We start from the raw sequence: 15,915 nt of genomic DNA, 5'->3' as shown, positions 1-15,915 counted from the left end.
CCTCTGATATTTTTATTCCTATTAAAACCAGTCCATTCAAATTAGCATTTTCTACAGTACTTTCTCTTTGATCTGGATATCATATGCTGTTAGGAATTTCTTTGGTGAGGTTGTTTTGTAATGTTTTATTTTTAGAGAAGTATATCTGAATTTCCAAAACATGAAGTAGGTTGATCCCTGGAAAATAAGAAAACTTTTATTATTGATATCACATAAGACATTATCTTTATTTTCATTCAATTGATTGTATGTTAAAAGCTTGCTAAAAGTTATCAATGTTACAATGATACTTACAGATATTTGAATGACTAAATTCCCACTGTCATTCTATATTTTGCATGTTTAAGTTATTATTTAATGTGTTAAATAATCAAGCATGATAATTTTTCTCTCGAATGAAAAATAAATATGAAATGTGCATGTTATAATGTTTGTAAGTAAAATTCAAATCTGTCTAGAAGGGGATATTCTAGCATCTAAAACTTAGTTTTACCAACAGGCCGGTTGTGTTTTAGTAATAATATGTTAAAATCAGTCTGCTTATTTTATGGCCATACCCCATAGTCAGCTTTCCATTATCCATGCTATTGGAAGGGAATTATGACACAACAGTTATTTAAAAAACAGATAATCCAAAAAGTTTCTTGAATTGAGACTGCTATTACAGAATAGATGATCATGATGCCAAACTCAGTTTGGTGGTACAAGGAGAAAAGTTCTCTTTGAGTATTGTTATGGGATAAAAGTGGCTCTACAAGATCCACATATACAAACATTTAACATGAATGAGTTGATTTTATGAATATCCTAAAATGTGTGATGAATTAAAGTGCAAATTATATTTTTAATGCTATATTTTAAAATATGTTAACTGTCAGCAGTTAAATTTGTTTATTTCATTCCCATTTACTGATTTTCATCTGGCACATACCAAACATGTTATTGCAATAGGACAATGTTTAACTTGTGTGTACTTCTAATTGCACTTTAAAAGTGAGTATATTCTGTGAAATATTATAGAAATAGATATTTCCTCTCATGTTTGTATCTTAAAGTTTCTCAAAATCTAGTACTATGAGTTTATTTTATAATATCTTTTTCACTCCCAAGTAAGTTTTAAATTAACTCCCACTTCTTTAATCAAAGTATTTTCTGCACTTATATTATACCAACCTGTAGTACCTTCTGTTCATACTATGACTTCAATAATGCTCACTCCGGCACAGGAGTAATATTCTGATTCACATAATAAAAGTGATAAAGCTTTTAAAAATGGCAACATGCAGAAAGCTCCAGAACTATTACACCTATTCCTTAAAAGGTTGGCATGTGGTCCTCAGACAGCCCTGAAGGTCCACATGAGTGAAAAGCCTAGACGTCTGAGCTGAAAACACTCCCAAGGAGTTTGGTTTTGTTTGGGTTTGTTCTAGGTATGGTCCCAGGGATCCCAGATCAAACCAGGCCCCTGGGCCTATCCTAGAACCAACCTAAACTCGCGCATCATTCCTGGACCATCAAGAGTATGAAGACTGAAGATAACCTGAGGTTAATGAGACATCCTTCATCCATCAGGACTCACTTTTTTGTATGTGTGCCCACATTTTAGCAAGAATTGATTGGTTGATCCTTCTAAAATTAGAAGGATGGGAGTGGATAACAAGATAAAGCATTACTAGACATTGACATAGTAATTTATCACAATAAAACAGTGATATGTAATATATTGTTAATATTTGCCAATGAGGAAAACTGTACTTGTAGCTTTTATTATTGGATCTCTATTTTTAGGTTAAGCAACTTTGCCACCCAAAGACATTCTCTCCCAAATTAGTTACTTGTTTTTGTTTTTCTCAGAGTTTCTACTCAATATCAGTCTCGTTTAACTAATTGTTCATAGTTTCTGAAAGGCATTGGTCTTTGCCTCTGGCTCCAGTGCTAGTAATTTTAAGCTCTCACTTTTGGAGACTGCCTTTTTCTTTTACTCTTTTGAATCTACCACCATTGCTTTGAACTCGCTTTTTCAGGTTCAGATCTGGGAAGATACTTAGCATCATTTGTAGATACACCATCCTTTGTGGGACACATTGTTGGCTACATTGCAGAATCTGCTGTCATTGGTGAAAACAAGCTAGGGTGATAGAGTGGAAATGGGCTAATACCTCACATTTTACAAAGGTTTTTTGTCAAATAGTATGTTTATTGATTTTTCATTCCCTGTTACTCTGGATTTTTAAAATATTCTGACCTTGTTGACTCATTACATGGTCTTACATTAAAACTTTGACATTGCTATAGCCACATATATATATATTTTTTTATTTGGAAGACAGAATATCAGAAAAGGATTGAAATGACCCCAAATTCAAATGGTCATAATACACATTGAAAATGTATACTTTGGATAATACTGGCATTTCTATAGGTTTAAACCCTTTTTGAAATAATTGCTGACTAATCAGGGACTCCACATGTGAAAGGAGCTAAAAAATGTATTATTTCTCCAAGCCTGGTCATACCAGAAAAATTAGGTCAATAGTTATCCTTTAAAATACTGAAGAACTCAACTGTACAATTAGTTGTATACTATATTCATTACAGAGATGCTTCATCCCATAAAATCTATTAATCTATTATTTTCTGCCTGGTAAATCATATATATATATATTTTTTTTTTCCCCCACCCTTCTCTCCCAATGTTTTCCTTTTTGCACAGTATCTCTGTTTGCATAAATCAAAACACTATACATGTTACTATGTGTATATTTCTTTTAATAAAATAGACTGGATAGAATGATCTTTATATTTTGATTCCTTTTAAATCCAAGTGATTTAAATGCTTTTATTGTCTTACTAGAGGCCCAATGCATGAGAATTCATGCACTGGATGTGGGGGGGGAGGGGGGGGAGGTGGTCCCTCACCCCAGCCTGGCCCCTCTCACAGTCTGGGAGCCCTCAGGGGTAGGGGGCAACTCGGCCATCAGGGGAAGGTGACACCCCACCACACTTCTGCTGCTGCCACTGCCTGAGCCACCATCCGAGGCTTGCCTGCACCTTAGGCTGGCCCTGGGGGGCTGGGAGGCTGAGATGACGGGACGCTTCTCTCTTGTGGTTATGGGCGCTACTATCTTTGTGATGATGTGAGGGTCAATTAGCATATTCCCTCTTTATTAGATAGGATAAATTTACTTTTAACTTATAGTTTAATTCTCATTCATCTTTATCTAATGAACTATGTAGAATTACATATGTGAGCCTTATATATGGATAATTATAGACTTTATGACTTTTTGTATTCACATAAATACAAAAAAGTTGTATGATAACATCAGTAATCTTGTATCAATGCACTGACCTGTGAGCATATTTAACTGTATTTCTTAACATAGTCAGAAGTGTGTGAACTCATCTTATGTGTATGTACAATGTGTTTCCAGTGTTTGGGGGCCTTTGCACTCTCTCTTTTAACATTATTAAATATGAACCCTGCAAATGTGAAATTTATGAACTGTCTTACAGAGTTCAGGCTTGTTGACCCAGTAAGCTTCCAAAGTTGGCCTTCACTTCACATACTTTGGGGGTGTTAGGTTTTTGTTTTTTTTAAATATCATTTGAAAATATTCTTCCAGAGATATTTTAATTTTTACTTTTTGACTACTTATGTTTTATATAGAACTACTCACCCTTCCTAAAGACTTAAGATTATAATTTTTAACACAATACTTTCTGTTATAGATTTACATATTTTACTATATTGCATTTTTGTCAGCTGTTTTAAAATACTTTATAAGAACCCAATAGTAGATTTGTATATGTCTGTATTATTTTTGTTCCTCCTAAGCTTAAGAAGACCCTAATAAAATCTGTACTTTGTATCTTTTTTCGTGTGTACCTTTTTTATTCTGGTGTTTGCAACATGAATTAGCCAAAGGTGAAATTCTTTCTTTCTTCTGTCCCTATTTTTCTTCTATTACTGTTTTTCAGAATTTGTTCATAGAGGACAGCAGTTGTCTAAGAAAGCCCTGGATTCATTGGACTAAATTTTGTTTGGTCATTTACATGCCTCACGTGATAATTTATCAGAGTGAAAGCAGCAGATTAAGTTTAAAAGCTACATTTTCACCCTTTAGAGTGACTGTCAGCCATTAGGTACATTCTCATTGTGTTATATTTGTTGACTTAGATGACCTCCCTGACAGAAAAGACATACAGAATGAAGAAGAAAGTTAACATCCATCAAGTCATACTCTGTGCTATGTAATTGAAGGAATTATTGGCTTGACTCTAAGCTTAGTTTAACAGTCTTGGCAATATTTACTTGTTAAAAAGAAAGTGGTCTTCCTGGAACTGAACTTTTAAAATAAACTACCTCTTTCCAGAAAAGATTTGAGGCAAGGAATAAATACTTGTAAAGGCAAAAATAAGTTTGAGGTCAAGAAAAAAATACTCATAAAGGCAAAAGTAAATCCCAGACAATTGGCCTTGTCTGGGATTTACTAATTAAAAGTGTAAGATAGAAAGTGTGTGTTACTCTACCTGATTCTGAAGTCACTGGGTAGGAAATATCCCATCTCATAATCACCCCTTGTTTTTTCAATTTGCTTATGAAGATCTTTAGCAGATGTGCTATAACCATTGAAAACAAAGTTGGCAAATAGTAATTTTCCTTGGATGTACATCTGTAAAAATTTAAAGAACATTTTTAGAATCTCATCATATGAAAATTAGTCCTATTTATTTAAAGGTGTTTTCCTATTCATTTTGTCAGTTTTTTCTTATTTTCCTAAGTCACCATATAGGACACATTCACACATACAGAACACACAGGAATCCTAATTATCACTTCAAACAGCATAATCCCCTTAGTCCGAATTTAGTTTCATTATCGGCTTCCTCTAAGAAGTCAATTACTTGGGCAGTTAATTCCTCTGTTCCTTTATTCGCATATTAAAACTCTCCCCCATGCCACTGTGCCCAAAGTTTAATTCCCTATTACTAATGAAGTTGATGTAAGAATCTTTTTACAAAAGCACTTGGTAAACTGAAAAGATATTCTTTTCTAGATATTTTCTGTTGACTATCTGGTTGACTGTGGTGATAGATTAAATATTTAAACCACACCAGTTATACCATTGTTCCAGGAATTAAACTGAGTGGAACTGAAAGACTTTTACCAAACAACTCAAACCAAGCAAACAGAACCTGATAGTGTCATGATTACCAAATATTGACCTAAGGACGAAATAAAAGCAAAGCGATTCTAACTACTCTCTAAAGTACTTACCACTTAACTTTAATGAAATGTCCCATTATGCATCCAGCCAAAAACTTTCCGTTGAGACTAGAAAGGGGGTATGTTGAGACCTCCAAGATTCTCTCTCCCAGCAATCCTAAAGTCTCATTTATGGAAAAACAAAGAGAAGACAAATTTCTACCCTACCTACCTAGGCATATATTCCAATGATGCCAACAAGAACTTCATTTTCCTCATTTTGGATTATGAGTAAAAAAAACCTGGGTTCAAAAAAACAAAGAAGCCCAGGTTCAAATCTCAGTTCCTCCCCTTAGTTGTGGGATCTCCTTGAAGCCTGTTTCCTTGTAGGTAAAATGGAAACAGCAACTTCACCTCAGGACTGTTGCCAGAATCCAGTGAATTAGTTATGTGAAAAGGTATGAATCTCAGAAGATATTCTCTTCCTTTTGGGTCTCCAATATTTATCTTTTTTTGTGAATTCCTGCCTTGTAGAAAAGCTTGGGGCCCCATCAAAGGCTGGGACAAAGACTTGGTTGATAAGTGAAAGGGACAAAGCAAAGTAAGAGGGGGTTGGCATTCCTGTTGGAAAGAAAGGTGAGTGTTTAGTCACTCAGTCAAACGGTACAAGGCATGGCAAAAGTAAGTGCTAAAACAGTTTATTCTTGTATTATTATTTATTCATTATTGTATTTTCCATATGAACAACTGTAAACCTACTTTCGCCATGCCCTGTAGTTATTGACAGTCTACTATGATATTTTTCTAGGCACTGGGATGCTGGGACTCTGCCCGTTTTGTTCATTTCTGCATCCCAGTGCAGTAGATGGATACAAGACTAAGTAGTGATGATTGCTATGCACCAAGTAAAGCAGGGTAAGAAATGGAGTGTGAAACATGCTCTTTTAGGTAGAACAGGCCACTGAGGGGGTGATCTTTACCTAGAGACCTGGTTATGTGAGAGAATAAACCAGCAAAGTGAGTGCCGTGTATAAAGGCTCTGAGGGAGGACAACCAATAGGCTAGACCCGCCGGAGCCAACGGGCAAGTGGAGGCGAAGTAAGCCAAGGGCCAGATTACATGAAGTTTTGTGGTCTATAGAAAGGATCCCAGATTTTTTTTTTTTAATAGTTTTATTGATTTCAGAGAGGAAGGGAGAGGGAGAGTGAGAGAAAAACATCAATGATGAGAGAGAATCATTGATTGGCTGCCTACTACATGGGCTGCTTCCTGACATCCTTTTACTGGGGATCAAGCCTGCAACCCAGGCATGTGCCCTGACTGGAAATCGAACCGAGATCTGGTTCATGGATCTATGCTCAACCAATGGGCCACACCAGCCGGGTTTGATCTCCGGTATGAGGTATGCAGGAGGCAGCCGACTAATGATCCTCTCTCATCATTGATGTTTCTCTCTCTCTTCCTCCTCCTCTCTGAAATCAGTTATATATATATATACTTTTTAAAAATAGATAATTAGGGTTGACTCAGATCTACTGAATGAGAATCTCCAGGAGATGAGGTTTATAGTTCCTAAAGAGCTCCACAGGTAGACAATAGGTTTAAGGATTACTGATTTAGGAAAAGGTAAACTGAAGAGAGAGGGAAAGGCTCAGGTATACCAAAAACAATAGACCAGGGGCTCAGCATAGAACCCATTAAACCATTTCTATACACACACACACACACACACACACACACACACACACACACCATCCCACCACCATACTTTACCACTACCTTCACTAGTCAAAGTCCTAAACACTGAACTCTATACCCACATGTGAACAGTTTATGCAATATTTGTTGATTTACCAATAGTTTTTGTATACACATTCTCATTTGAACAAACATTTTCATTTGAAGACACATTCTCACAACAAACAGATCAATTAAATTAAATCTGGCCATTAAATTCAGGTCCAGTTGATATACTAACTCATTTAATCCTCACAACATCCCAACAGTGGTGATTTTCTCCCCGGTTTACAGATGAGGAGATTGAGGCCAGCCACAAGAAAAGGTTCTGGGATGCAAACTCAAGTTTAGGACTCCAAAGCTTATGCTCTCATTTATTTTTTAAAATGGCTACTAACTAGGCTAGCATTTAAAGCACAGAACTACTACAATTTTCCCAGAAAGGATAAGAATCTTCAATCTCAGCCAGATTTTCATACTTCCTTGGTAGGTACTGATTTTGCTCCCAGAGTCTCTCATAAGACTTCTTTAGGGATGCAAGCAGAAGTTATTGAAGGCTCCTGTTCAAATATACCTCTAAAATCAGAACCTGGAAATGAGATAATTGGGGTGATTGGTTGCCCCCATCTCTAATCACCTCCAATCACCAGTAGGCACTTGGGTCTATGGGCCCCAGGCTCAAGTGAGAAGTCTGGACTGGTGTTGGAGACATAGGTGTCACCAGCATACAGGGACAGTTCCCGATCTGTGGGAAAGAGTGAATATGTGGAGAGGTACAATGAGGAATGCCAGCATTCCGGGGTAGGGTGGGAAGGCTCAACTGGAAACATTCTCTTAAATGTCTTGATCCCTTCATAATGCAGATCAAAATAATTAGTGTTCCTATTTACATTTCATTATTTCCCTTTCTGGTTTTTAGTGAGGAGAAAAACTTATAAGTCCTGTGTTCTTTAATTCAATACTGCCTACAAATTATTATAGAAGCAAACCACAGAGGGGATTGGGACTGGAAGAGACCCATTAAAATCATCTATACTTCCTGATTATAAGCAAAAGCCCAGATAATATGCTATTTGGATCAATAGATCTATGGAATATTAAGAGTAATACTGAAAAAGGGTTCTGCAGCCAAATATAGGGAATGAGAACAAAATTAATTCAAACAAAATTAAACAAGTATCTTCTAAGAAAAAATATTATGAATATTTACATATAAGCAACCATAAAGTTTATACTCATTCCATGGTTTCATGGTTGCTTATGATATAGTTGAGTTTCTCAGGCTATTTGCTACAAAGAGCAAAGAGCTTTCTGGTGATATACAAAGGGGTTTTTTTTTGTAATGGTTCCAAGGAATGTTGACTTGTATTCTTGAGATCATAAATATTTGTAATTAGAAATTGCATGTTAAAATGTTTATTTACTTAAAATATAAACGATATTTGTATGAGATTTTTACCCACAAAATTTGAGATAATTAGCTTCACCAACTTTATTCTGTAGTTTCTCTAGCCTCTAATTGGTGCCTGGATTTTTTTTTTTTTTTTAAATCAGAAAGCACCTAGACCTTTTGTCTAGACATCCTCATATCACTTATATATTAAATATATATATTTTAATCCTTACCAGATGATATCTAGAAACAGAAGAAGGGAGAGAGAGAAATATAGATATGACAGAGAAACATTCGTCAGTTGTCTTCTATATGGACCAAGACTGGGGCTCAAACCCACAACCTAGGTATGTGCTGTGACTAGGAATCCAACTCACAATCTTTCAGCTTACAGAACGATGCTCCAGCCAACTAAGCCACACCAGCCAGGGCACAGGCTTGCATTTTAATAAGCCTGGCAACTTTAACATTCGTTTTTAAAAAGTGTAGTAAATGTCAGTTTTTCTACCACTTGTCCAAAGATGTACCTTTTCCATAAGTGTTGGACCATTGTGGTGGAACCCCAATAGAAACCCTGAATGAATTCCTCCTCAGAACATGCATTTTTCTGTTAACTGTTAGAGTTGGAAGGTACCTAAACATCATCTAATCCAGTCCCCTTACTTTACAGATAAACAAATTGAAGACTAGAAAGGTTAATTATCTGTGGTCACCCAACAAGTCAGGTATTTATATCTTTCCTGCACTGCCTCCCCACTTCTTTTTTTATTGTTGTTATTGTGGTAAAATATACACAATTAAATCGATCACTTTAGTCTTTTTAAAGTGTACAGTTCAGTGGCATTAAGTACATTTACATTGTTGTGCAACCATCGCCATCATCCATCTCCAAAACTTTTTCATTATCACCAACTGAAGCTCTGTGTGTACTCTTGAAGCAAGAACTCCACATTCCCACCTCCTCCAACTCCTGCTAACCACTGTTTTGTTTTCTGTCTATGAATTTGACTATGTTAAGTATTCACATTGTTAGGGCTAAAATAGGATATTGGGGGCTAGCTATAGTTACATGAAATGTTAAAAATGCTCTATTAACAGGGATTGCCTTGTTTTGATTAAAGAAAAGACATTCTAACCTGGCTGGGAGTTGTATGCCCCCGGGACCTGGGAGTCAACCATGGAATGTGGTCCATTCTCATTCAAGAACTATCTAATATCATTAAAATTAACAACCTTGTTGTCCAAACAGTGGAATCCCACCCCAACCGCATTGCCTACTTCCCCATGCCTGTAATTCCTACTTCCCCGTGTGATTTTAGTCATACCCAATATAAGCAGCTGGCTTATGGGGGGTTGCAGATTATGTTTTTGTGGATGACCTGCAGTTCTCCCGTACTGCTGGCAGTGTTGGAATAAAAACTCATACCCGATTCACCCGTGTCTCTGCTTAATTGGCTCAAGTAGTGAGAGGCAACTCGGACCCATTGGTTGTCCAGCTTCAACATGAGTGGAATCATACAGTATTTGTCGTTTTGTGTCTCACTTATTTCACGTAGCATGTCTATAAGGTCCATCCATGTTACAGCATGTATTAGAGTTTCATTCCTTTTTAAGGCCAAATGGATATTTCACTGTATGTATATACCACATTTTGTTTATCCATTCATCCATTGATGGATATTTGGGTGGTTTAGTATTGTGAATAATGTTGCTATGAAACAAACATCTGTTCCAGCCCCTGCTTTCAATTATTTTGGGTATATACCAGGAGTGGAATTGCTGGGTTTTATGATAATTCTATTTATTTTTAACTTTTTTTTAGAAACCACCATACTGTTTTTCCAAAGTGTTGGTAACACTTTACATTCCCTCTCCTTATTTTCTGATATGCAGTAGAAAGAGTGTAGGATTGGAAGTTGTTAACTCAACCCCAGATTGATTAGCTTCGTACCTTTGTAAGCCACTTCACCTCTCAAACTCAGCCTCCCCAGTCAGGAAGAGGTAACTGACCTTTGGCCTCACGGAATTGTTATAATATTTCCAACAAAATGAAATATAATGAATGCTTTATAAATGAAAACAGGTTCTTTAATGGAAGTTATTATTAGTCATTTATACTAAATTTGAGTTAAATCCAGTGTCGAAGGAAAAAACCATGAGCTGTTTGGAAGGAAAGAGTTCACTACAGAAATTTAATATCTAATAAAGACTTAGATCCAAATGCTTGTGGTTACAGTTTGCTGGGTGTGGTAGATAAGGACCAGATAGGCCTTGAAGTGTCCCAAGAGCAGAGGGAAGTCACTCACAGCTTCACATTCTGGCTTTTATGGTCTTTTGTTTTTTGTTTCTCAATGTCACTGTGAGTTCCAGGGAGTGAGAGCCTGTTCCATCTGTCTGCTGCCAGACAACCTATTTGTTATTTCTAACCTCAGCATTCAAGTAGAACTGCCTAAGAAAATACTACTTCAGCTTTAGTGTATTTTTAAATATTGAAAACAAAAACAAAAACAAAAAACCTTTGTGCCCTTGCTGGTTTGGCTCAGTGGATACAGCCTGCAGACTGAAGGGTCCCAGGTAACATTCCAGTCAAGGGTACATGCCTGGGGTTGCAGGCTTAATCCCCAGTGGGGGACATGCAGGAGGCAGCTGATCAATGATTTTCTCTCATCTCATCATTGATGTTTCTATCTCTCCTTTCCCTTTAAAAAAAAAAAATAAAAAAATAAATTTAAAAAAAAAAAAAAATATATATATATATATATATATATATATATATATATATATATATAAACTTTTGTTATGGTAAGTGTAATAAATATAACTGCTAACTTATCAGCACAAATAGGTCAGGCTACATAATATAAAATATAGCAAAGGAGAAAAACCTTTACATACTAAAAAAGTTTGGGATAAATTGGTAATATTATGTTAAATTGGTAATACCATGGTAAATTGGTAATCTTATGTTAGTCTTTCATCTGACTTAAAAGAATTTGGAACAGAGTCCCACATTAATAAGACTTTATTACTGATTATATAACAAAGACCCAATATTCTGAATCATTGTCCTCTTTATTTTGGAAAGAGGGAGTGCAGAAGAACAAAAAATTGCCCAAACCAACCCTCTTAAAGCTTCTTGAGTCACTCACTCATTTTTTGTTTGTCCTTTTAAAATGGGAATGTGTCTAGTTTCATCACGCCCTGTCATCTACTGCATTATCACAACCTATCTCCATCATTTCCCCTGAAAACAAGGGTCCTAGGGCTTTGGTTAAATAAAGGTTTAAATTTTGACTTTAAAAAGCATATCCCTCCCTCCATATGCCCCTCAGAGAATTAGCCTTTCCCCTGAATAATCAGCAACCACCAAGGCAGCAGAAGACAGTAGCTGGGACCTCTGCCAGGCTAACGATAACATTTTGATCTAAGTTACATTTCACTCCTGAGCCCCAAGGTGTAACAAGCTTGTGCCTATTTCCCATGGGACTGGACAGAGAAGCCCCAGAACAGACCTCAGAGATGATTCATTACCCTTACCTCCCCTCTAACCAATCAGCTCCCAGCAAAATCGCAGACCCTCCAACCCATAGTGTCTTGTGATTTTGCCCTTTATAATCTACATGCCATTGAGGAGTTGGGGTTTTGAGCATTAGCTTCCCGTTCTCCGTCCTCCTGGATGGTGCCATTCATCAATAAAACAGCCAACTTCTTTCCAACTTGGGCCCAGCAAATGCCTCCCCCCACCCCCGCCCCCCGGCCCCCGAAAGAAGGTAGCAAGAAGAAGGGCCATTTTGCCATCAACGACCAGAGAACACACCATCAACATCCACAAGCACATCCATGGAGTGGATTTCAAGAAGTGTGCCCCTCGGGCACTCAGAGAGATCCAGAAATCTGTCATGAAGGAGATGGAGACTGCAGATGCAGCACTGACACCAGGTTCAGCAAAGCTGTCTGAGCCAAAGGAATAAGGACTGTCTGTCCCATACAGTATTAGGGTGCAGTTGTCCAGAAAACATGAGGATAAATATTTCCCAAACAATCTTATATATGTTGGTTACCTCTGTACCTGTCACCACTTCCAAAAATCTATAAACAGTTATTGTGAATGAGAACTAACTACTGATTGTCAAAGAAGGTTACAAAACTGCAAAAATAAATTTAAAAGTAAAAATAAATAAAATAGTATTTCTCTACTGTAGTTCTGTTTCATGTTTGGCTCCACTAGTGCCAGGTGGACAAACTCTTTCTGGTCTATAATCCCACTGGTCACATTGAATTTTACTATAGTATTTGTTCTTATTTTTCTCTATTTGAAGACAGAGATCATGTTAGAACAGACAGAATAATGTAAAATCATGGCCTAGTAATTTGTAAATAACATTCCACAAAGTCAATCTTGCCTCTCTTCAGAGCCCTGAATGAACATCCCCAAAACTAGCCTATTTGTATAAAAATAAACATCATGGTGTCCTGGCCAGTGTGGCTCAGTTGTTTGGAAGGTTGTCCTGTACACAAAGTTCGAGGGTTCGATTCCTAGTCAGGACACTAGCCCAGGTTGTGGATTCGGTTGGGTTGCATACAGGAGGCAACCAACTGATGTTTATCTCTCGCATTGATGTTCCTCTCTCCTCTCCCTTTCTCTCTCTGTAAAATCAATTAGAAAACAACAACATATCCTCAGGTAAGAGTTTAAAAAGAAAAGTGAATTCCTTGGTGAAAGAATCGATCCAACCTAAAGAAATTAAAGTAAGCAACTGAAATAAATTTTCAACTTAATTTTCACCATGTTCTTTGCAAACGTTTTGCCTTTGTTAAATTACCAGAAAAATGCAGGCACACTTGTGGACAATCACATCCATTCCCTGTACTGCTCTGCCCAGAGAAATCCAGCCCAACATGGTGACATCGGAACAATTCACCAACATTTTCCCTTGCAAGTTAAGAAAACAGAACCACCCTGCCTTGCTCCAGGAAGAAAGGCAGGGCGGTCCCCAAGGCCCAGAGAATGCCATTTGGTGCAGTGTTTCCCGGAATTTTCTGGCCCAGAGACAAAACACATTTACTATTTTGAACAGATCAACACTGTCACCCAGTGGACAGACAACTAGGCAGGTTGAGGCCTTGGCATTGCCCTTGGCTTGACAGCCAGACACAGACAGCCAGGGTTTGAATAGGAGCCTGTTTATCTTAGGTGATCACAAATGTTTAATATTCTCTAACAAGAAATGCAGAGGATCTCAGCTGACAAGCCTTTGATTTGGATATCACAGATGAGCTCTGTGTAAGGAGGACAAACACTCACATGCTTCCACTGGGCTGATCCTTTCTTTTTCTCTTTTCTTTTTTCACCATCAGTAAATTTATAGGAAGCGCATACTACAAACCAGCCAAGCGAGTCTGCCAAGACTCACAGCATCAAACAGGCCTGCAGGAGCAGGGTGGTATTTGATCGCAGGCCAGGTACTGTGGGGAGACTTCCTTACCACAGAATAAGACTCATTGTCCATTGTTCAGAGGGACAGGGATGTGTATTTTAAAGACTGAAAATAGATTTTTGTGTGTAATCGGATTGAATTCTGAGGAAGGTACTCGGTTTACTCTAGTGACACCAGTGGATGAGTTACCCTTGCTTGCTGCTTAGTGTGTTTCTCAAAGGACATGCATAGGTCTAGCCTCTGCCCCATTTCCTTTGTGCAGAGTCTCTTTTTTCTTGTCTAAATGGCACTTGACACTTGGAATAAACAGTTTACTTTTTATATTAAGATAAGAGGCTCTTTGCCTTTCATGCTAAACGTCCCTTTCAGACAATCTGGAACTCATCGACAAGGAACCTGAGCGTCTAGTTATCACTTTAGACTTCTTAAGAATGTCTGCAGCAGTGGAAGCTGAGACTTCTCTTTATAGGCGTTCTTGTAAAATCTCATGATTAAAAGCAAAGTCTCTGCTTAAGGTGAGAAAATCTGAGTTCAAACGCTGACCCCACTGCTTGCCAGCTTCTTGACCTCCCACAGGTTACTTAATCTCTCTAGTGTCAGTTTTCACCTTTATCTTCAGGGATAATATCAGTACCTCCTGGGTTGTGGGGATTTAGATTAAAAAAACAACAACACACAAACATTTGAATAATTTAGCATAGAATCTGGCCACAGAGGAAAAAGTTCCATAAATATTAGTGTTCGCATTATCAAATTATAGCAGTAGGACTTGTTATTCCTAAAAAGCAACTTTAATAAAGTACCTCTAGACTAGCAGATAAAATCATGACATTTTTAAAACCAGAAGGGGCCAAAACCGGTTTGGCTCAATGGATAGAGCATCGGCTTGGGGACTAAAAGATCCTGGGTTCAATTCCGGTCAAGGGCATATCCGCCATATCCCCAGTAGGGGGTGTGCAAGAGGCAGCTGATCGATGACTCTCTATCTCTCTCCCTTCCTCTCAGTACAAAATCAATAAAATATATATATTTTTAAATAAATAAATAAAACCGGAAGGGTCCTGAGAGGCCATCTAGCCCATTGCTTCTCATTAAAATGAATCAGGGAACATTATAAAAAACACTGATATCCCAAGAAGCCAGATAAAGGAATACTACGGTATGAATCTTTTAGGTGAAATTCTAGATCTGTAGTGACAGAAAGTAGAAAAGTGATCATCTGGGGATAAGGTTGGAAGGTCTTATAGCTAAAGGGCCAAAGGAAACCTCTGGGGTGATGGTAAAATTTTCCATCTTGATTGTAAAGGTAGTTACACCAGTGTACACATTTGTCAAGTCATTGGAATTGTACACTTATATAAGTAAGTGCATTATATTGCATGTGAAATATATCATCATAAAGTTGATGTAAAGAGGATCCTGGGACCTGGCCAGTGTGGCTCAGTTGGTTAGGACTCATCCTCATACCAAAGGGTCAAAAGATCATCTGTTCGATTCCCAGTCAGGGTACATACCCAGGTTGCAAGTTTGATCCCTGATGGATGGTTTCTCTCTCTCTCTCTCTCTCTCTCTCTCTCTCTCTCTCTCTCTCTCTCTCTCTCTCTCTCTCTCCTCTTTCCTTTCACTCTAAAATAAATAAATAAATAAATACATAAATAAATAAATAAATAAAATAAGAGTCAATTAAAACATTAAAAAAAATTTTAAGAGAAAATGCTGGGTCTCACCCTTAGAAATTCTGATTTAATTGTTCTAGTGTGAGGCCCAGAAATCTTTTTTTTTCATTTTTTTTTTCATGCACCTAAGGCATCAGTCAGGATTGGGAACTGTGGTCTAATCCAGTCCTTTCCTCTTCCAGTTGAGGTAACCCAAACACATACAGCAGGTTAGAGTGGTGTAGAACTAAAAACCAAGTCTCCAGGTACTTGTGCTCCAAACCTTCCCTTTTACTAATAATATTCCCTTCTCCCTGAAATTTCTTTCTCCTTCTTCTTCTTTCCTCTTTCAAAATCCCTCCCATCTTTAGAGCCCAGCTCACATATTACAAGAAGTCTCAGGTTGCAGTCTCCCCATTGGACTAGAAGTTCCTTGTCAGGAAAGACTATAGCTTTTTTATTTTTGTATCCTTGGTACCCAGT

The 15,915-nt window shown here is 37.5% G+C and overlaps 1 protein-coding gene across 2 annotated transcripts in view; it reads right to left on the bottom strand.

Moving 5' to 3' along the window:
• LOC118730649 (uncharacterized protein C3orf20 homolog) overlaps nt 1-15,915 on the bottom strand; it is a 62,845-nt gene continuing 46,930 nt past the window's right edge. For both annotated transcript variants that reach the window (XM_036458705.2, XM_045587650.1), the window contains 2 exons: nt 4,534-4,676; nt 1-177 (listed from right to left, as the gene is read on the bottom strand). In XM_036458705.2, coding sequence (XP_036314598.2) covers nt 132-177; nt 4,534-4,676 — 189 coding nt within the window. In that variant the 3' untranslated portion in view covers nt 1-131. The remainder of the gene's footprint in view (nt 178-4,533; nt 4,677-15,915) is intronic.

The sequence above is a fragment of the Pipistrellus kuhlii genome, unplaced genomic scaffold (assembly GCF_014108245.1).
Source record: "Pipistrellus kuhlii isolate mPipKuh1 unplaced genomic scaffold, mPipKuh1.p scaffold_m20_p_3, whole genome shotgun sequence".
Lineage (NCBI taxonomy): Eukaryota > Metazoa > Chordata > Mammalia > Chiroptera > Vespertilionidae > Pipistrellus > Pipistrellus kuhlii.
This window is presented reverse-complemented; position numbering and strand designations above follow the sequence as displayed.